The 23,970-nt window shown below is 41.8% G+C and overlaps 1 protein-coding gene across 1 annotated transcript; it reads left to right on the top strand.

Annotated features, from left to right (window-relative positions):
- The first annotated feature begins 1,742 nt into the window (after positions 1–1,742).
- LOC310870742 (squalene monooxygenase-like) lies at positions 1,743–23,251 on the top strand. The gene is made up of 6 exons (XM_083782020.1): positions 1,743–1,774; positions 4,496–4,594; positions 5,173–5,291; positions 7,821–7,963; positions 8,515–8,610; positions 23,160–23,251. The coding sequence occupies exons 2-5, from the start codon at positions 4,536–4,538 to the stop codon at positions 8,581–8,583; spliced, it is 390 nt and encodes a 129-aa protein (XP_083638146.1). The 5' UTR covers positions 1,743–1,774; positions 4,496–4,535; the 3' UTR covers positions 8,584–8,610; positions 23,160–23,251.
- Positions 23,252–23,970: the final 719 nt, after the last annotated feature.

Genomic DNA, 23,970 nt, shown 5'->3' on the forward strand with positions numbered 1-23,970 from the left:
CGTTGTCTGACCACAAGATGGCGCTACAGCCAAATAAATCAAATGCGGCAGGTTATGTGGGGTGTCAAATTATGTAAATCATGGTTGTTTGAACTTGTTTCAATGTTTCTTTTTAATAGGTTTCGTATTTACGATACATTTATGATATGTGTGAAAGAATTGTAACCACATAAATATGATTCAAATTTCAACCATACCATTTGAAGCATAACTTTGCACAAGCCCAACAGACACGATATGACAGAATTTGCCCCCCTTGAAACGTTACAGTAGCGTTCCATCCAAGATGGCTGCTCAGCGAAGGAGCCTAATGCAGAGCGTAAGAAAAACATAAACCATTCATGAATTAATTTCCCTTCACCGCATATCATATTTGGTTATAGATGGTGAATGTCTTCACTATACACTATACAGTATTGACCCATTTCGTACACCGTGGTACGGCTGTTGTCCTCTGGTGTGTTCTGTAGCGTATGATGATGCTACATAAGCTAATAATATGCTAGCCCTCCAAGCAGAACCCAATGCTACTGAAGTTTCTGACATTTGTTCGACCAAAATGTCAGAAAAGCTTTATGTAGGGTTCCGAGAGGGGCTAATAATATGCTAACGTGGTTTAGTTTAATCAGCTGTCACTTTCTAAAAGTGTCAGTGATCATCTGTCTTAACCTTGTTTCAATGTAATTATAGGCATAAGATCAACACTGTACGCAACCAAACTTACATTATTTAATTTGAGTTAGACAGTTACATTAGCCTGGCTATCAAACCAGGAACTAAAGTTTCTAATGATAAAGTACCATTCTAATAATTTAGCTAATGTCAAGTGTGATTGTCAAGTCAACACAGTGTCACAATGGCACTGTTGTGTTGACGACTTGACGTACTGCGCTGCCGTACAGTTTCCAACGTGTTAATAAAGTATTCAGCCAGTCAATCAATTGACATTCACACAGTACAATGACACTGTCCGTCATTGAATTGATTCAATTGAATTTAATTATTCTTTCTGGCAAGAGAAACAAGCCTTGTTTGTGTGTTGTGGTTGCAGCATCAGAGTTGGACAGATGCCCTCCCACTGTGTCAGATGTGTGGAGTTGGCACCGCACCCAACTGCGTGTACGGTTCAGATGGAAAAGGCACCCAGAGCCATCCCAACGAAGATGGCCACTTCAGATTTGTGAGGTGAGATACTTTGGCCTGTAGCAACACCTATGGAATGGAGTGGAGTCAGTGGACCATGTTACAGTGCTAATTATGTTGTCATACAGAAAGACACTGTCCGATGTACCTTACTCGTGTACTGTATTTGTTTATTTGAGGTGGACAGTGTATATTAATGCATATGGCATCATTGACATGGCATACAATGACAATAGATACAGTACAGTTAAAGGACGACTTCACCACTTTTCAACCTAACTTCATTTAATTGGTCCTCACTAATGTCTGTGGGCAGTTCAGAAACCCATCTTCCAATTATTGTTTTTTTTTCGTCTTTCGATGCAGTTACTGTATCTTTACACCCCTAGTAACTTGCCCAATAATCAAGCAAAGCCGAATTTGCAGTACTGCTGAGTTGTGAGTATTTTGTCCGCCTCGTTTCCTCTCCACCAATCAGAGCTGAGGATGGCTGCTTCCTGTATGGGTCTTCAATGGTTACGACGGCAGCAGAGTGGCCAATTTTGTTTCTCAGTGTCTGACGGCCGAACTCCTACTTGGGCAACTCAACTCCAGTCACACGGACAGCGATGTCCGCCGGATTCTTACACAGGTAGAGGGAGGGGGGGGGGGGGGGGGGGGGTGTGTGTGTGTGTGTGTGTGTGTGTGTGTGTGTGTTTGTGTGTGTGTGTGTGTGTGTGTGTGTGTGTGTGTGTGTGTAAAGAATATATATGCACATCATCTACTAACATGGGCGTGCATGTTTCTTTTATGTAGTTTTATATGGTTTACCAGTATGATACCGTGGAATCTAAATATAAATTATTATAGTATTGTATCGAAGTTATTAAAATCAATCTCTTATTTACTACACACAAACTGAGCCAACATTGCAATATATTTCTCTTGTTTAGAATCATAATCATGACACTGGTATGACATGTCACTGAAAAGATTGCATTATTTTGTATTGTTGTTATTGAACTTTTAAACTATGTTATTTAATGACCTCTTTCATTAAAGGAGAATTCTGGACCAGGTATTTTCTTAACTGATACCGGTATATCACAGAACGAGTGGTACTGTACAGGTGAAAATTTCATAACTCCATCCCGGGTCCACCGTGTGAGGGTTTTGCGCTAAATCACTTATTTTTATGACGCCCCCCATACCCCCCCAAATAATAACCCCCCAAAAAAAGAAAAAAAAGGGAATAATAAGAGGGCTAATAATATGGTGTGTGCGATATTAATTGTGAGATTACCATAATGACGGTAATCATTAAAGGACCACTTTTCAACCTATCTTCATATAATAGGTCCTCACTAATAATCATGATAAAATGGCACGTTTTTTTCTACTCGGTCTGTGTCACATAGGAGGGCTGTGGGCAGTTCAGAAACCCACCCAACAGTGACACCAATGGAGAATCCAAGCTAATAGAAACTGCAGGCTTTCTAGTCCTGAAAAGTTGCAATGCGAAAATGGAAGCCATCATTCTCACGATAATAAACCCTGTTAGGGTCCATTTGGTTCCATTTGTACACTCTCAGAGTTACAGACCCATAAGGGTCCATTTGGTTCCAAACCATCATTTCCCTGGGGACCCCCTGGAACTGCCTCAAGGACCCTGGGGGTCCCCGGACCCCGAACCCCACTTTGGGAATCACTGCTGTATGTAATCTGATCTTTATAGTCTGATAAACTATTCTCACGTAAATAAATCTTGTTTAAAAAACAATCTGCCTAACGATGATGTCATTGGTGGTCGTGGACGGGTTTCTGAACTGCCCACAGCAGAGTGTGTGTGTGTGTGTGTGTGTGTGTGTGTGTGTGTGTGTGTGTGTGTGTGTGTGTGTGTGTGTGTGTCCGTCCAGCTGATGGTCGTTAATGTCAAAGCAATGCTGTTTATGCACTGTCAAATAGGTCTAGGCCTACATCTATTCTAAGGTAGCATATACCTGTTTAGACATATTATCCTGCTCATTACTGTGCGGAAATATACATAAATCTTCGTGTTTGAGCACAAAAAGCATTTTGAGAACCCACAAATTTCCGCGCTTCGCTCGCACACTGTTCGGCCCCCCACACAATGATTCTACAGTTGTGGCCCCAGGCCAATCTAATTGAATACCCCTGCCATAAAGCATTACACTTGTTTACAAGAGGGTCCACCATTTTCAATTCATCATATCATTTTGTACACTATGCACTTCTATAAAGCCAAAAACAGGAAATCATCATAAAGGAGGGAAAAAGGGGGAAAAACGTATACAGTGAGGGGGGAAAGGGGTGGGTGGGGGTGGGTGGAGTCAAGGGATTTACATGTCTTAATGACAGTTGGTAGGGCGTTCCACATTTTTGTGGCATAGGAGTGAAATTAATTTAGGTGGACCCTCTTGTAAACAAGTGTCCACTCGCAGTTAACAGTCTTTGTATTGAGTTGTGCTTGAAATGTAGTGTAATTCTGCAAACTGTTAATAAATATTTAAATCAATCAATCAATCAATCCTTGTTTGTGCCGAATCTTGGTTGCACATGGTATTTTGAACTCCCTCTGGTGTTGTTGTGTTGCTGGCATGATTAGACTGACTGAGCGTCACTGTTTATTATGATACACTTTTCATTTAATTAAAAAAAAAAATCATTAAAAAATACCGCAGTATGGCGGTTATTGCACCCAGCCCTAAACATCAGCCTAGTCCGGAATTCTCCTTTAACAGTTTGACTGCGGAAAACGATTTATCAGACTTTTAATCAACCCCCCTTCACTGCCGAGATTGTTGTATTACCTTTAGAGCATACGCTGAATTATTTGGGCTTTTAATCCGCGAAAATCGAGCGAAAAAAGCTTCCACCGTTTGTTATGAACGGCTGGACCACCCGCCATCTTGGTACACCCGGAAGACGCAGCACAGGACCCTCCTCCATGAGGCGTTGAACCCCATTCGTTTACATTGGCCTCAATTTCCCAGAAGCCCTAGCAGCCCACAGCATGTGACGATTTCCGTTTCCTCATCAAAACAGATGCATCTACACTCTTTCTCTGCGGCGAAGACGGATTTTCTTTTTAATTATTACATTGCGGCGGATTAAACACATAAAACAAAAGTCGCGTATCTCCGATATGGCAGCGACATTAACCTGGAGTAATCCATTCAAAGCACGGAAACTGTTAAGGAAATAATTCCAAATAAGCCTGCTGGCTTCTATCCCTTTCTCACACAATGTATAGTTTTCTCATTCTTATTACAATAAAACTAAGCTAAACTATTCTTTGATATTCTCTGTTGTACACAATGTTAGATTTTGTCATTTTCACCGATTTTTGCAGGCCTTTGACGTAGTGGAGAAGAGCTACTTTGAGACCATAGATGACGCTCTGGCTGAGAAAGCAGACCTGCTTTCCAACTACCTCCTGCCACACAATGAGGTGAACACACACACACAGCAGATTTTGATTTTGGTTTTAGTCATAGTCTCTTCAATAGTCATTTAGCTTCAGTCACATTTTAGTCACCTGGAATGTTTTAGTGTTAGTGGACTAAATATCATAAGATTTTAAATCTACAGTTGATTTAGTCGATGTATTTTGGTGGGCCTTGATGCCGTCGTAAATCGTAATGGCTGTTTTTATGATTGCATGCTTACAAGATCACAACACGTCACAGCGCAACATGTTGTGAGCTTGTAGATCGGCTATTTTCAGCATGCAACCAAGTGTTGAATGACTTATACTGGATCTCTTGTCCACTAGTCCCTTCCTAACAGTCTAGTTTTTATTTGTTGACGAAATTGTTAGTATAATTTAGTCTTAGTTTTAGTCATAGCTTAGTTTTCGTCAGGGAAAAAAGGTAGTCGACGAAATCAACACTGCTTAGTGATCAGCATGTCTCCTCTACCAGGTGGCATCTTAATTTGTAGTAGTAACTCATGATGGACCTCTCCAGGCAAGAAGTAAACAGTTGTATTTGATTGACATAAGTTCTTGGCCATGTTTTCCCTCTTTAGAAAATCCATGCTGCGCTCACTGTGGTGGCTGATGGCTGTTTCTCCAAATTCAGAAAGAGCCTTGTGTCTGGAAAGGCTCACTGAATACATGGCTGAGAAGGTGTACCCTCAGCTGCCAGGTAAAAGAGATAAAACTTTCTGTATACTCATGGAAATCCATTGTAAATGATAACTAACCCTAATTCTTGGGATACACCAGAAAATGTGTCGATTTGTTGCACGCAATATATTGTGTGTATTAATACTGATGACTTTACTGTGTAGAAGAGTTGTAGAGGGGATGACATTCAGCACAGATCATGAGTCACAAATTATTTTATTCCATCGGTGCCTGTCTGGTGTCTGTGTTCTTACTAAAATCTGCAGTGTTCTTTTAATGCAAACTTTGCTGTGTGATTGTTGCACCAGGATGTCATTCAGGTTTTTATTCAAACAGTAGAGAAACGAAGGATATAAACTAGAATGTTCTACCTCTGGGTGTAACAGGGAAAAAAGAAGAAAAGAATAGCCAGTGTCGAATTTGAAGTCGGTGTGGCGAACGGTTTTTTCTTTATGTATTTGGGGTTGGGGGGGGGAAAGGTGACGTGTGTGTTGCCTTGGAGTCAAAGCACTTGACCCCTCCTATGACCCCAATCGGCATGCTGCAGGGGTCGATAGTTTGCGCTACAAACAGACTTTCCATGCTACAAACGGACACACACACACACACACACAAAGCTTTGCATAGGATACGGTGTTCCACTGCTCAAAAATCATGGTGCTGCTATGCTTTTGTGTATACTGGTGTTCATAGTTGGATCCAATTCTTCTTACATACTGTATCTCAGCTGCAACATCAAAGAGCTGTGCTCCTGTAACCTTGAATAGAGGGACTGTGAAAATGTCAGTCATCTTAATGTATCAATGAATTCATGCCCTGAAACATATTTAAACCCCTGTTGAATAATGGTTCAAAACGGAATGGTTAACCTGTCTGTGGTTTCTCGCCCTCTGGCCTTTGTCTCTCTTTACCTTCACTACTTCTTTCGTGTATCTACTATCGTCCTCAAATGTCCAACTCAGTATCGAGTAGCCACGCTCTTGTCTCTGGTCCCACGTGGAAGAGGCCGGCCTCCGAAGGAGGTCTTTACAGGGGGCAGGTGTTAATTATGTGCTCGGCAGATTGCTCAGGCTCGCCACACTCGCATGCTGCACTTACCTTTACCATCAGAACACATAAAAGAACATTTCATGGTGGCACTACAAAATGATCGTCTCAGGTCTATGCCTGCTAGCTTCCTCCCACCCTCGCCGGTCAACAGGCCGGGTAGCAGAACATACTATACTACTATTGAATGACATTTTGAGATATATTATTAGTAGATACAGTAAATGCACGGCTTGCACGCATTAAAATATGTATTGCATCATGATCATTGATCACTGCATCATTGAACTTTAATAGTATACAGATTGTTGAAAAGAAGTGTATAGATCCGGTCTCATGGGATCTAGTCTGTCTCATATTCTGTAAGACACTGTACACATTTAAATTGATGTTAGAAACATTTGAAAGCACTGAAAACAGCTTTGTGTGGGTGTAGTGTTACAGTAGTTGGCACACACTGGTGAACAGAGATGACATTTCAGTAATACTGAAGCACTGAGAAAACTGTTGCGCCTTTCTTCGTCCTTTTTTTCAAACTTGACTACGGTAGCGGTGGTCTCAAAAACATAAGGGAAACTTTGACAGGAAAAGACTCGCTCACCGTATAGAAAAAGAAGTAAAACTCCTTAGACTGAGTCTTATTTATTTTATCATGCTCTTATGTGCTTGGTGCAATGGTGCAATTAAAAAGCAAACGTTTCGGTCCTCAGACCTTCGTCAGTGCTATACGGTGAGCGAGTATTTTCCTGTCAAAGTTTCCCATGTCAGTAATACAGCAGGATTTGTTTTTATATGCAGACAAAACATAATAATTATGATTTACAAATATTTTAACAAGTTTAACCTGAACAGTGCTGCACAAAGTGATGAGAAAGTAACTACTAATCCTGGTCTATAAACTGCCTCCCCCTGGCCAGCCGGGGCGCCTGATGGAGGGGAAAGGAACTGGTTGGAATAACGTGTTCCTTCCATGCGCTACGTCCAACCAGGGAAACTCCCCCCTGTCAGGTGTAAAGGAGCAACTTGGACACTCAAGCATGAAGGAAGCATGAGTTAAGTCCGTTGCTCTCCCCAGGTTGGCGGAGGGTGTGTAGAGACCAGGATCACATTAGATGATTGACACAGGGGTGAAAAATGGGTTACAAAATCGTGGGATAAAAAATTTATATATATAAAACAAAGAGAAAGTAACTACTGATGACTATGACGGTATTGCTTAAATTATACTTGCGTATTTTGACATAACGACTCGCAATACATTGTAAGCTTGTAGAGCTGCTATTTTTGCGAGGGACATTCGTATGACAAAGTATAAATCCGGCTCAAATAGATAGATATTCCACTGTTTTTAGCTTACGTATGATTCATGATGACAATTGTTTATGTATTTGATGTATTACCATGTTTTTTGTTCTTGCTTACTGTAAGTCTCTCTGGATTAAGAGCGTCTGCTAAATGCCTGAATTGTAAATTGCTTATCACAGCAACCTGTGTTTTCCAGGTGTACTTCTCCTGGGAGACGCCTACAACACGAGGCGCCCGCTGACCGGAGGAGGCATGAGTGTGTCCCTCAATGACGTGCGCACCTGGAGGAGCCTGCTAATTAACATTCCAGAGCTCTACGACGATAGTGCCATGCTGCAGGTATTCACAGAGTTCTCAGAGAGTAGATAATATTGTTGTAGCGGTTATTAAAAACTACAAGAGATGTCAAGTGTTGCATGTCAGAGCTGAAGTTGCTGGGGCTTTTGTCTTTAAATGGGTGTTGCTCAAGCTTCAACGTTTATTTAGCTCTGCTCAGAGAGGCTGCGGTGCAATCGGGGGACAGAAAGCAGCACTCTTTATCTGGAACGTATCTTTCTAGTTTGACATGGACTTGTGCTTGACGTCACGTGATCACGCACTGTAGTTCAGTGGTTCCCAAACCTGTTCATGTCAGGTACCCCCCAAACTAGTTAGCCCAGAGACCCCCATTTGAAGAGATATTCCAGGGACCCCTATAAGAGAAGATTTTTACGGCTCTAGCAGATTCTCTACCTGTTTAGGACCCCCCGTTTGTAGTGTTTCACAGAGAAGCTGTAACGTGTACAATGAATTATTGACAATCACATAATTTGAAAAAAATATAAATTGGTTATTAGTTATTTTGTAACATCCATATTCCATATGGCTGCCTGTTTTTTTGTTTTCTCCAGATTCACTTCATGAGCTCAGAAAAGCCTGCTTCCAGTACTTCAAGCTTGGTGGAGACGAGAGTGCATTAATGGGCCGCCTATTGGGCTTCTGTCAATGTAAGCACCACATGCTACCATGCTTCCCCTCATCTACTCTGAATTCAAGTAGCTGGTGTAGGCCTACTGAGAAGTGCTCCTTGAGAGATCCAGATGGACATGAACAGTTTACTTTTAAGTCATCTCTCTGTCGGTCTGTACAGATTCAGAACCAACAGCCTCACAGTAAACTGACAACACAGACCAAATGAAACATGAAAATGTAGCCTTTGGCAACAGCATTCATGTTATGCCCGTCCACTGAAAACTATAAGTTAGTTTTGACATAATGTCATAAGAGAAGATGCCTTGGTTAAATACCTTATTCAAAAATCGCCAAAAATCGCCAATCTACAAGTCTGAAAGCACAGCTGAATGCCTTCCTGTCCTTTTGATTGATGAAATGGTTACCCTGTAGTAGGGTATGATCACATTTATGACCTGGTCATAACGGTGCCCATATAGTATGACTGATTTAAGCTGCAAGGGAATAAGTAGTTATAATTTATATCAAAATGCAATACCTGAAGCACCCATTGTTTTAGTAGGGTGGCCCTCATGTCTTTCAAATGTCCTTTTTATAAAACATGTACTTGTCAAACACAGATTTTCTACCTTCCTATCAGTGTACCTCATGTATTGTAAAAATAAAATTGTGACTGCTTCTAACTTGTATTTTTGGCTATAGTATTCTATATACAAATTAACACCCTAGCTGAGAGGTAACCCTAACCTAGCTAACGCTTGTCAAGAATTGGACAAAGCCAGTGAATGAAGCTCAGCTGTTCCTCCTCTGAGTTGACACTCGCATTATGTGACGGAGTGGTTGCGCAAAGACCCGCCCGGCAGCACTGTTTAATGCAATTTATGTCAAAATGTGGTCATATTTCACTATTTTGTCAAAATCATTACACTATATCATTAATAAGCCATATAAAATATAATAAAGATACACAATTCTATTCAGTATGCTAATACACCATGTGATGTCAGAAATAAGCCATACAGTTTCGTTGCTGTCGGGAGGAAACCTACCAACTCCATTTCTGACGGGTTTTTTTTGCATAAATCAGTTGAACACCCTTTGTGTTGTTTTGAAAATATTGAACCAATGGAAAGTAGTAAAAACGCTTTGGACAAAACCTTTTAGTCTTAACTACATTGGACTATTTTTCCTATGCCTATGTTAAGCTGTTCATATGACATATTTTCGACAATATTATGTTGTCATCAGTGGCTTAATAAGTGGCTGCGTCCAGGATAGGACATGTGTTAAAAATCAGAACTCTTTCACAATAGCTGCCTGGAATCCTCTGAGGACAATACCTAAACTGTAATTGTGTATTTAAGTACAATACAACTGTACAAGAAATAGAAATGATAGCCCATGCGATGGCTTTAGCTACAGTACGTATAACAGGACCCTCTGGGTCATACACGTGCAAATGCAGGTCAAGTTGATGCAACATTCATGATAATTCAGGATTAACATTCAGGATTTATTAATCAAAGACAATAATATAATAAAATACATAACAATTCAGTCATTGCCATTTATATCATTGAAAATGTTGCATTGTCTACATATAAAAATGTGTCCACTCCAGTGTTGTTTCTGTCGACTAATACCATGACGAAAAATGTTCGACTACCTTTTTTTCACTGTATGAGTCATTTTACACTTGTTTGCATGCTGAAAATAGCTGATCTACAAGCTTGCTGATCGGCTATTTTCAGCAAGTGTAAAATCAGCCATTACGATAGCATCAAGGAACCGCCAAAAACATTTTAGTTGACTAAAATCCCATGATACTTAGTCGACTAAAACTAGACTAACACTAAGACATTACAGGTGACTAAAATGTGACAACTAAATGAAAACTATTCTAAAGACTAAAACTAAAATCAAATTTTGCTGCCAAAAACACTGGTGTGGGAGTGGTCCTATGCCCGGCAATGTCTTTATCTGCTCTATTGAGCCCAGGAAATAATTCCCCATTGACATTTCAAAAAGTGTTTATTTAAAGATCTGTAAACCTCGAACAAAGCCAACTCGGATCGTGACAACAAACACAATATTTTGGTCCGAACATATAATTACAAAGAAGAAAAACAAAAAAAAGTGTTGTAAACTGCCCTTTTTTTCTTCTAATTATTTATTCGGCCCAAAGAATTGTTTGTTGTCATGATTTGTCACGATCCGAGTTGGCTTTGTCCGCGGCTTACAGACTTTAAATAAATACTTTTTGAAATGTCTATGGGGAAAAACAATTGGAAATGTTCTTCCGGGCCGACGTTCTTGAGAGATCAGTCTAATCCACATCCTGAAGAATGTTCCCACAAACAGTTAATGGCTCTCTTCTATACTATATTCACCACAGGTAATATAATAACATATACAATAACAATAACCATCACCAGCAGTAATAATATACAATAAAACTATTCATAATCATCACAGGTAATAATATATTATCAAATAAAATATATAGGCTACAGTAATAATAATTCATTCAGTGTCATTGTCAATTCTGCATGTCTCTATACTGTGGTCCACCAACTGCTCCCTGTTGACAGGCATTGGCTTAATAAAGGGTTAGTTAAAAAAAATTGACTTAAAGCTGTAGGAAATACTTTAACATAGTGGTTACAAAGGTATTAATTGATTGCCCGAGTCCTGTGGTGGGAGTTTTGGTCTGGTTCTGGTGAATATTAAGTATTGGTCAGGGCATTTGGGGGCCACAATCTAGCAATTTGTTTTGCATTGTCGACCTATTTCTACCATATAGTGCAACTTTCATTGAACTTTGACCCCTCTGTCACAGGGAAGTGATGGAAGTGTTTTTGTGCTGCTGTCGTAGTGATACTGGACACACAAAACAATGTTCCATGTGACAGAGCCAAGTTGAACCAAAGTCGAGCTAGAAATAGGTCAATAATAGACTACAAAACTATTTGTTTTTAACAACTCACAGTTGGGGGCTCCATCATGGTCCACGGAACTGCGGAGTGGAAGACAAAAGAACTCCGGGGAGTGGCCCCCCCGGATGTTGAGTTAGTGGCAGGCCTTACTGGATGTTGTACAGTGTTGATTACAATAATTCACCACACACACACACACACTCTAATGTACTCATGGCTTGTTCAGTAACAGGGGTCTCGATGTCTCTCCAGCTTTCTATTAAACATAAAATGCATTTTCAGGTTGCAGGTCAGGATACTCATTTTATCCAATTAGGATAGAGAATGCAGTCAGAATACAGATTAAACAAGAACTGGAACACAAAAAATTAAGCTGATAAATGGCTACTCTCTAAAGAGCTGGAGAGACAGGGAGACCTGAACAAACACTCTATAGTCTATAGCAATGATTACGGCCACTATCAGAATATTCATGAGTTTCAAATGTAGTCCTACGCCTGCCATGTTGGGACCAACACAGATGTTTCAAATTTGTCTGATTGGCATGATAAAACTATGTTCTACAATCAGACAAAATGATACACCTGTGTTGGTCGCCAACATGGCAGGTGTAAAACTACATTTGAAACCCATGAATAGTGATTTAACCTTTTAACAAAACACTTTTTGTTTTAACCAAAAAAATCACGTACCGTAGGAGTAGCCCTAGGAGTGACCAGAGTCAGGACTTGCCGACAGTCGACCACCAGGTCTGGCAGTCAGTGTTGCCAACTTAGCGGATTTGTCGCCATATTTAGCTTCTTTCCAGACCCCCCTAGCGACTTAATTAGTGAAAAGCTTCTGGCGAGAAATTTAGCTACTTTTTCTGGTGAATTGGGGATAAATCGTGTTGACAGTCGCCAGAGATAAAAACCCTCATTTTTATTAATTTTCCTTCTCAGCCTAAAAAAAAAGAAAAAAAAAACTCGGCGCGTCTGGCTCAGTGGTTTCCTCGTCTCGGCTCGGTTATGTGCACATAACCGAGCCGAGTCGAGGAAGCCACTGAGCTCTGCTGTGACAGCAGAGTAATCTAGTAAGAGAGAGTAATGACACTCCCGTAGTCCCGTTGACTCACATTGTAACAATGGAATGAATGCGATCATCATCATCATGGTGTGCTTACACCCAGAGCAAGAAAGGAGGAAGCAAAGCACTGGCAGTGGCAGCTCACTTTAGTCTGCTAGTAAAAATAAAATACACACGCAAATGCATAAAGTATTAACCTTCTAACTCCTGTATGGATCAGAACAAAATAGCGTTCTAAACGTTAGTTGAATTGAGGTATGTTTTTTTTTAATTACAATGCGTTTAAACGAGCAGCAAATTTTCCGAGTTCAGACAGCACAGAGGGCTCTGACTGAAACTAAACTAACGCTGTCGCTGGCGTGTCGAAAAACCCCTACACATTAACCACGCCCCACTGCCCCAGCGACGGATCCATGAATCAGTTAATTATATATATTCTGAAAAATAAAAGTTTCAGTGGTTTTTTTTTCTAAAAACTTTAGTTTACCTACCTACCCAGTACCCACGTCGTCCACTCACTCTACTCTACAACCTTAGCAGGCAGTCGCACAGAAGCATATTACAGGCTTACAGCATGGCTAACTCTAAGCATTACACTCAGAAGTACAGGAGGGAGTGGGAAACTATTCCTGAATTCAAGGGATGTAGTACAGTGGGAGCAGGGGGGTATCATGCACCCCCCTGAAATATACTTCTAAACAGTGTTTTCTTATTGGAAAAAATGTGCTGAAAATGATGAGCTATGATAAAAAGTTGTCAAAATGTCCCAACTACCTCAAAACCCCCTTTTTGGTATATGGCTCTGGCGAAATTGTGTAAAGGCAAATATTAATTCACTAAAATTACATAAATATACATGGTAGTCTGAAATTGGTCATGGAGTATCTTGACACATAGGGGTAAGTAACAGAACAGGATTTGGGGGGGTTGCTACCATTATATTCTTAAATATGACCCACATCATCCTCAAAAACACAAAAAAATATGGTGTCCGCTTGACTAATAACAACAAAGATGGTTATTTTCCAACACATTATGGTGAAAATCACTGCCTCACTTGTATATAGAAAACTTCCCATATCCCTAAGCTTCAATTTGAGCCCAAGATAACCTTTCTATCTTGTACATTACTCTTTCTGTAGCCAGAATACTGAAGTATACCTCAAATCGGTGAAAATTGTATATTTAGTCAGTATCAGCTATACATTTGGAATAAATGAATGAATGACTGAGTTTGAACTGACTCCACATCATGGAATATTTGTTACTTGAATAAGCTATGTTAAAAAGTTTGCAAAGTGTCCCATCTACCGTTTTTATGCAAATGAGTGCCTCCATTATCAAAATAATCGATTTTCACTATATCTCAGTCAATATTGCACTTAAATGAACAAATAAGGTCTCTAGACCTATGTTTTGAGAGTCACGGATCTCAGTAAAACTATTCTTAAAGTGACCACATGTGCCGGTGGCATGCTGGTTTACAAATCAGTGTCGATTAAATCAGTTCCTCTATCTCGTCGGCTTCTTGTCCATGCTCTCCAGACAGTGTCAAGGAGATCAACCAGTGAGGTTGGTAGGACTGGCGAAATTGTGTAAAGGCAAATATTTATTCGCTAAAATTACATGAATATACATGGTAGTCTGAAATTGGTCATGGAGTATTCTGACATATAGGGGTAACTAAGTAGCAGTAAGTAGCAGGGGGGTTGCTACCATTATATTCTTAAATATGACCCACATCATCCTAAGAAACACAAAACAATATGGTATCCGCTTGGCTAATAACAACAAAGATGGTTATTTTCCAACACATTATGGTGAAAATCACTGCCTCACTTGTATATAGAAAACTTCCCATATCCCTAAGCTTCAATTTGAGCCCAAGATAACCTTTCTATCTTGTAAATTACTCTTTCTGTTGCCAAAATTCTGAACTATACCTCAAATCGGTGAAAATTGTATATTCAGTCAGTATCAGCTATACATATTGAATGCATGATTGAATAACTGAGTTTGAACTGACTCCACATTATGGAATATTTCTTACTTGAATAAGCTATGTTAAAAAGTTAAAGTGTGTCCAATCTACCATTTTTATGCAAATGAGTGTCACCATTATCAAACAATCGATTTTCACTATATCTCAGCCAATATTGCACTTAAATGAATAAATAAGGTGTCTAGACCAGGGGGGCAGTCAGACAGATATTTTGTGAAGCCACTAAGGAAATGAAAGCTCATATAATGGCCTGTTGTGGCGCTGTCATTGGACCCAGAAAAACCCATAGCCCCATAGAGGTCCTTGTATTTGGGCCAAACTTCACCTAGACTGTATTACCTTAATAAACATGGTCATGAATACTTTCTTCTTCCAGTCACAATTTTAAAGTCTCATTTCTAATGTCATAATATTCTTTTTGGAAAATTATGGTCCCATTAATTAAAAAAATGACCATAAAGTCGCGTATGTTCTGAGGGGCGTGGCTACCGTTACAGTCTATGATCGGGATTCCCCTCCCACTCGAGTCAAAATAAAAACCAACGGAGAAGAAGGGGGGAAGTCCCGCCTCGTTGTCTGGGCCAGCCAATGGCCAGCTGGGCCAAAACGGATCTAGAAAGATGGCGACTTACAATAACAGGCTTCATTTTACGTTCATGTTAGACCCGGAGAACGCTTTGTCCATATTTTTTACAGTCTATGGTCTAGACCTATGTTTTGAGGGTCAAGGATCTCAGTTAACCTATTCTTAAAGTGACCACATGTGCCCGTGGCATGCTGGTGTAAAAATCTGTGCCGCAATAAAGTCACATATATACCAAGTAAGAGATACCAATATTGCATATAACATCTAGACAGGTGCTGTGTTTTTAAGCAAGCTTTATAAATTTAGAATATAATGTAGCATAACATCACAAACTAAAAACATCCTTAGTATGAACAATAGTATACGGCAGTATACACACTAGGCTATATAATGGCCTGCAATATGCAGTACAAATTTAAAAACAGTCACACAATCCTGTAACAGTATTCCATCCTATTCCTGTACACACTCAAACACTGTAGAAATGTAAGCAACATGTACAAACAGTGACCACCCTAGCCTGCACCATAAAGAACAAAATGCACAGTCACATGAATCAGTCATCGTGTTCAAAGAACTCATCAGTCTTCTTTGTCTGCTTGTCCATGGTCTCCAATGACAAGGATTTCCAGCCATCTCTGCCCTTCATATGGTTTTCGTTTTTACACAATGGCTTCATCAGCTACATCAGCTATCTGGCAACACGATGGTTCTCTTCAGAGCAGAGTAGCATGCAGGAAGACGAGCCAGGTCAACTTTAGATTTAAGAAGTGAGTTTGTCCTTTGCCCCCACCATTGTCCGCAGCAACTTGGCACGGGTGACATCCACTGGGGTGGTGGTGGTTTAGGGGTAGAGTGGCTGGATGGTAACCGCAAGGTTGCCAGTTCAAACCCGGGCTCCCCCAGAGTTAGTGTCGAAGTGTCCTAGACACTGAACCCCTAACGGCTCCCGATGTGCAGGTTGGTGCCTTGCATGGTTTCAGCTGCCATCAGTGTATGAATGTGTGTGTGAATGGGTGAATGTAATGCACAATCTATGTAAAGCGCCTTGGTTAAAAGCGCTTTATAAATGCACCATTTACCATACTGAAGACTCGCAACTCTGTCCATACAGCAGACAGATGAATTGCTCCAACTATACTAATAAGGATCTGTTGCATATAGTGTAGCACAAGGCACATTTCAAGGACCCCCATAACCCTTACGGTTCCATTTGTACATTCAGAGTTGCACACCTGTAAGGGGCCCTGGATATCAACAGCTCAGTGGCCTTGTGGTCAGAGCATTTGCCTTGAGCCTGGGAGGTCGGGGTTCGATCCCCGGCCGGGTCATACCATAGACTCCCTGCTTGGTACTCAGCATCAAGTGTTGGATTGGGGTAAGTCCCTGCTACACTAGCGTCATGTCCACTGTCCAGGGGGTGTACTTGTACATCAAGCTGCCTCCTACTACAGAAACAGGAGATTGGCTCCTGCCCTATGGGCCTCATGGCTCCGTAAGGCTTACAGGTCCATTTGGTTCCATTTTGTACACTCTAGAGTTACACACAAGTAAGAGGCCCTGGATATCATCAACAGCTCAGTGGCCTTGTACTTAGAGCGTCCACCCTGGATGGTCAGGGGTTCGATCCCCAGCTGGGTAATATCAAAGGGTCCCTGCGACATACTAGTCATGCCAGGGAGTGTACTTGTTAGGCTCCTGACCGATGAGCCACATGGCTTGGCTAGAGCTATTTGAATTGTGAGTCTTCAGTGAAAGGGCAGATGACAAACTCATTTCTAAATCTAAAGTTGACCTGGCTCGTCTTCCTCCATGCTACTCTGCTCTGAAGAGAGCCACCGTGTTGCCTTATACAAACGAGCTGACGAAGCTTTTTTGGAAAAACCAAAACCCTATGATGAAGGACAGGGGTGGTTGAGTTTTTTAATCCAGTGTGTCCTGCGGTGCAGTCCTACCAACCTCACTGGTTGATCTCCTTGACACTGTCTGGAGAGCATGGACAAGAAGCCGGCGAGATAGAGGAACTGATTTAATCGACACTGATTTGTACACCAGCATGCCACCGGCACATGTGGTCACTTTGAGAATAGTTTCACTGAGATCCGTGACCCTCAAAACATAGGTCTACAGACCTTATTTGTTCATTTAAGTGCAATATTGGCTGAGATATAGTGAAAATCGATTATTTTGATAATGGAGGCACTCATTTGCATAAAAACGGTAGATGGGACACTTTGCAAACTTTTTAACATAGCTTATTCAAGTAACAAATATTCCATGATGTGGAGTCAGTTCAAACTCAGTCATTCATTCATTTATTCCAAATGTATAGCTGATACTGACTAAATATACAATTTTCACCGATTTGAGGTATAGTTCAGTATTTTGGCTACAGAAAGAGTAATTTACAAGATAGAAAGGTTATCTTGGGCTCAAATTGAAGCTTAGGGATATGGGAAGTTTTCTATATACAAGTGAGGCAGTGATCCTCACCATAATGTGTTGGAAAATAACCATCTTTGTTGTTATTAGTCAAGCGGACACCATATTTTTTTGTGTTTTTGAGGATGATGTGGGTCATATTTAAGAATATAATGGTAGCAACCCCCCAAATCCTGTTCTGCTACTTACCCCTATGTGTCAAGATACTCCATGACCAATTTCAGACTACCATGTCTATTTATGTAATTTTAGTGAATTAATATTTGCCTTTACACAATTTCGCCAGAGCCATATACCAAAAAGGGGGTTTTGAGGTAGATGGGACATTTTGACAACTTTTTATCATAGCTCATCATTTTCAGCACATTTTTTCCAATAAGAAAACACTGTTTAGAAGTATATTTCAGGGGGGTGCATGATACCCCCCTGCTCCCACTAGACTAATGGTTAAAGCCATTGCCAGGCAATGACACACGTGCATTCTAGCACACCTAAAAAAAACAAAAAAAAAAACATGAAAACCCCCCAAAAAATCTATCTATCTATCTATCTATCTATCTATCTATCTATCTATCTATCTATCTATCTATCTATCTATCTCCCTGTCTTCAAATGTAATTGATATTAACAGTTGCACTATGTTTAAAAAAGGCGATTACACACATGACATAAATTCTCTGTTCATTGTCAATGACATTTAATGTTTGTGTTGCCCGATTTGTTGAGACACATATTTCTCCTTTCATTGTCAATGGCAAATGTGCCACGTGTTATTATGTTATGATGACGTGTTAGGAAGGGCTAGCACCCATAAAAAAAAAAAAAAAAAAACATAAACCCCAAAAAAAAAAAAAAAAAAAAAAAAATCCTCTCCAAGGACCATCACCTTACCGTGGTGGAGAGGTTTGTGTGCCCCAATGAACCCGGGAGCTGTGTTGTCTGGAGCCTAGTGCTCCTGGTAGGGTTTCCCATAGCAAAGTGGTCTCGGGGGAGGGGCCAGACAAAGTATGGTCCAATACAATTAAATTCCTGTTAACAAAATACAAATTTTGTTTTGATGTCAGTTTGATGTGAAGTTTCATGGTGATATCCAACTTTGTCACGTCACGTATCAGCAAGAGATGATACAAAGTGCACATAAATGACAAATGTTTTTCTGGGCTGGCTACATATTTTCGTTGCTAGGGTCGTCTAAAAGTCGCTAGGGACGCTAAAAAGTCGCTAGGGGCGGCGCGCGCTACGCGCGCGCAAGGGCGCGCGCTGCGCGCGCGCATATCCCACCTCTAGCTACTTTTAGCTACTTTTCGAGGAGCCACTAGCTATTTCCGTTACTGGGGAGTTGGCAACACTGCTGGCAGTGCTCCAGCTAACAGTCTTGTCCCAACCAAGCCTCAGGTTGACCACCAAGGGCTGGCAGTGCTCCAGCTAACAGTCTTGTCCCAACCAAGCCTCAGGTTGACCACCAACGGCTGGCAGTGCTCCATAACAGTCTTGTCCCAACCAAGCCTCAATCAACGGTCGACCACCAAGGGCTGGCAGTGCTCCAGCTAACAGTCTTGTCCCAACCTATAGTCCCAAGACTCCCAACCAAGCCTCAATCGACGGTCGACCACCAAGGGCTGGCAGTGCTCCAGCTAACAGTCTTGTCCCAACCAAGCCTCAGGTTGACCACCAAGGGCTGGCAGTGCTCCAGCTAACAGTCTTGTCACAACCTAGTCCCAAGACTCCCAACCAAGCCTCAATCGACGGTCGACCACCAAGGGCTGGCAGTGCTCCAGCTAACAGTCTTGTCCCAACCAAGCCTCATCCCGACGGTTGACCACCAAGGGCTGGCAGTGCTCCAGCTAACAGACTTGTCCCAACCAAGCCTCAATCCGACGGTTGACCACCAAGGGCTGGCAGTGCTCCAGCTAACAGACTTGTCCCAACCAAGCCTCATCCTCGACGTCTCTGGCTGGGTGTTTGAATGCTGGTCAGCCATGTCCACACCCTGCTTCCAGAACGTGCCAGACTTGAAGACCTGAACCGCAGCAAGCTGAACGATGCCCTCGGCTGCATGCTGTTCGAAGCCGTGGCGATGTTCATTGCATCGTTCGCTTTCTTTGGAACTCCTTGCATCACCTCCAAAGCTTCCTTAATCTCAACTCCCTCTCCCTCCTCACAGCAGGTCTTTAACAAGTCTTTAAGCAGGAGCTGGTACTTGGTGATCCTCTGTATGGGTTTGATGAGACAGGAGTCCAGAGAACTGGCCCAGCTCAGACCATATTTCTCCTGGATGAGTTTAAAGTAGGCTCCGTGTTCCACTACAAGTTGACTGGAAGCAGGTTTGTTCTTGCAGTAGTCCACGTACAAACCGTCGAACTGATCCGCCCACGCCACAAAGCAACGTCCCACATCCGATGGTAGACGGCAGTTGACCAACTCCTTTAGCCAAACATGGCTGTGGAAGTGGTATATGTCCTGGATGTTACCGAAGATGACGGCTTCCTTGTTGCGGATGCCCGCAGGCTTCTCGTCCACTCCACCGGTCATCTCCCACAGGTAGGTCTCCAGGCATGTACGCAGGTCTCGGATGTAGTCGTGCTCTGTGTTCAACAGCTCATCCATGATGAACTGCATCTTACGGGCAGACTTGGTGCGGTCGTCTGTCGGAGGCTGCTGCAGCAACGGTCCCTTGGTAGCCACTGCAACGGCGTCCTCCTCTGGCTGCTGCTGGAACAAGCTCTCCGTGTCCAAGTTGAAGTCCAACTCGGAATTCCCCAAACCGAACATTGTAAACAACGTCGACTCGAAGTCCTCCATGTGTAACGTGAAGAATGACTCCTGGTTGAAAAACTCAGTCGTTGTAAGTTTAACGTCCTCACAGACGAGCTGACTGATGCGTGTATCCTCCATCATTGCCATCGATCAACTGACTAAAACTGGCTGCGAGCGGGCTTTTATGAGCTGTATTTTTGAAATCATAACTGGCCTGTGATTGGTTTGCCACTCAAGTTCACGTCGCGTCGACTGAGACTCGTTGTGGACACGCTGTGGACACGCTACCGCGCCGCATCCATCCAACGAGATTATCGTTTATGTTCAAAACATCGACAACACTTGTTGTGACGTCGTCGGCGTTTCATACCAGACAGGTAGCCTACAGTCCGTTTAAAAATGATGCCGTTACTGTATTCTGAATTTCTGATGGACATTTATTGAACATGTCCTCTAGCCTGATATGTTGTTTAAATGAACTATTCATTCATTGAGGTGAACGCACAAAGTTTGCTTAGCTAGCTTGTACGTTAGCTAACGTATGTTCTTGTTCATAATGTTGGCCTGGTTTGTACACTGTTGAAAAGGGTCACACACTAACACTAACAATTGTGTTCAGTACGTGCGTTCGTGTCACGCCGTTTAAAAGCAGGGTCCTATAGTTGCAGGGGTTTGGCTGTTTGAAAATAAAACGACAGTTTGTACTAATTTGAGAACCACTGCAGTGCACTATCTACTATAAAGCTGAAGTTTGTCCATGGGTCACTTTGGAGTCTGGAAGTAAATCGCCTTGTTGTTATTGTTTATTTGCAAACCGTTTGTGGTGTGACATCAGACCACCAGAAGGTCGGTCAGCTTATGGCTCTGTTGGGAATGGCACTGACTTCTGTGGTTTTCAAACGTTTTGTGCCCAATGCAACAATTAAGGTGTGTGTGTGTGTGTGTGTGTGTGTGTGTGTGTGTGTGTGTGTGTGTGTGTGTGTGTGTGTGTGTGTGTGTGTGTGTGTGTGTGTGTGTGTGTGTGTGTGTGTGTGTGTGTGTGTGTGTGTTGAGTTGATTCTACCTGAGAGTAAGCCTTTATGCCCAAAGTCATTAAATACCAGCCGCTCCTCCAGTCCATCATAGAGCTAGGCTACAGGTGCAATCTACTTGTGTTTATCTTTGGCAGTCTAGGACATGTACATACCGGTAGTTTGGTTGTAAGAGGCTTCCAACAACTTGGGATGCCAAAAAAAGCAGCCAAACGGCTTGCAAAATTCTGTGCAATCTCTTCTATCGGTAGCCACCAAATATGGCGACGATGCTACTTGTACCCCTGAGGGGTGTGTGGGTATTTGTCCGGGATTTGCTGATTGCATTCTGTACAGCACCTTGTAAATATTTGTGTTGTATTGTATCCTTATGTGGACATAAATATATGATTAAAGTGTGTGTGTGTGTGTGTGTGTGTGTGTGTGTGTGTGTGTGTGTGTGTGTGTGTGTGTGTGTGTGTGTGTGTGTGTGTGTGGTACCCTGCCTCTTTTCGCTTAACACAGTACTTTAGGAGTGAGTACCTTATCCTAGTACCCTGCCTCTTTTCGCTTAACACAGTACTTTAGGAGTGAGTACCCTATCCTAGTACCCTGCCTCTTTTCGCTTAACACAGTACTTAAGGAGTGATTACCCTATCCTAGTACCCTGCCTCTTTTCGCTTAACACAGTACTTTAGGAGTGAGTACCCTACCCTAGTACCCTGCCTCTTTTCGCTTGACACATTTCTTTAGGAGTGAGTACCCTATCCTAGACTAGTACCCTGCCTCTTTTCGCTTAACACAGTACTTTAGGAGTGAGTACCTACCCTAGTACCCTGCCTCTTTTCGCTTGACACAGTACTTTAGGAGTGAGTACCTACCCTAGTACCCTGCCTCTTTTCGCTTGACACAGTACTTGGGAAGGGCATTCCAGAGGGTAGGGGCGGCCACAGAGAAGGCCCTGTCGCCCCAGGTTTTGAGACTGATCTTCTTGGGGATCACAAGGAGGCCGGCGTCGCCGGTATAGCTCCAGCGAATATGTTGAGCAGAGAGATAGTTCTGGTATTTGTTGTAATGATGGCTGTTGTGCTGTTTTATAGGTCAGGTTTACTTTAGCTATTGAAAAATAGCAGATCTACAAGCTCATAGCGCGGCACTGAGTGCCGCGCTACGAGCTTGTAGGTCTGCTATTTTTGAAAAATTGTGAAAATGTAGTGCAAATCTTTGAATATATATTCTTTAACATTTTGAACTCAAATCTTTGCTTCTGGAGGGGTCCCTGGAACAACATATTTTCAGATGGGGGGTCGGCAGCCAATTACATATAATCTTGGGGGTCCTTGACATGAAAATGTTTGAAAACGACTGACATACGTAGAAACATGGGTTTTTCTGAAAACTGTCAGGATTTAGAAGACATTTGTAGAATCGTTCTCAGGTCTTTGATATGATTGCAGATATTCAGTATTAATGACTTGGATCTGGGATCTGGACTAGTGCTGCACGATTCTTGCTCAAATGTGACTCTCAGTCTCGATCAAGATTCTCACTCGATTCTCATGTTTTCGTCTTTAGTCTGTAGTTGCTGAACATTACTACATTCAAAATGTGGCACCTGGAGTCAACTACTGTGGCTTTAAACAAATCATCAATCAACATCAAATGCTTGACCTAAACCTCTCTTGGCCTAAACCTCTCTGTTGTGTCTGAATGTAGATCGCGACCTTTTTTTTCCGATTAGTTGTGCAGCACTAATCTGGACTGGACCGTGTTTTGTTTTCCACAGGCTCAATAATCTCTTGGAACGCCTCCACCAGTCGGTTACTACATGCCTACTACATGCCTTCGGCCTGCTTGCTCTGATCCTGTTGCTTTGTGTATCCTTTTGGTTAATGTCAATGGTACAATATTTGTACACCGTCTTGCGTTTTACAACACGCACACACATACAGTACTACTCACTCACCGACAGATGCAATGTACTACCAACCTCATCATTGGGAGGGTGTTTTACTTCACCTTAATTTAAATTGCATTGAATTGAGAGAGAGAGAGGATAGTTGTTTAGAGTTAACACTAGAGAAAGTAGGAATGCTAAAAGTACCAAAACAATGTAATTCATTAGTAAACAATTTCTGAAATGGTAGGCCTACTTTTCATTGGTATTCACATACTCACCTTTTTATCATCATCTAGCATTCTAGCTGACCATTTCATTTCACAACATAATTTGATCACTTTGGAAATTAACTATAAAATATGTGAGTTTGACACACTACACTGATGAAGACAGCATGTTAGCTTAACGATGAAGACATTGATGAAGAATGTTCGCCATGGCGACTCGGTAAACTAGCGAGTATCCGGTATTCATTGGGAGCAGTTAGGTGAGTGTATATCGCTCAAAACTTTGAGATTCAGCCAGACAACCAAACCAGGAACACTCCCAAGCATCTTTTGGTGATATTTGACGTCAATTGGATTGGATGGATTGGATGGATGAATATAGACTTGCACACATTCAGTATAAGCTTGGAAGACTTTGATGCCATTTGTGTTAACATTTGATTTGATAGGTCAAAATAAACAATGATAAA

The sequence above is a fragment of the Protomyctophum parallelum genome, assembly GCF_964188405.1.
Source record: "Protomyctophum parallelum genome assembly, chromosome: 14".
Lineage (NCBI taxonomy): Eukaryota > Metazoa > Chordata > Actinopteri > Myctophiformes > Myctophidae > Protomyctophum > Protomyctophum parallelum.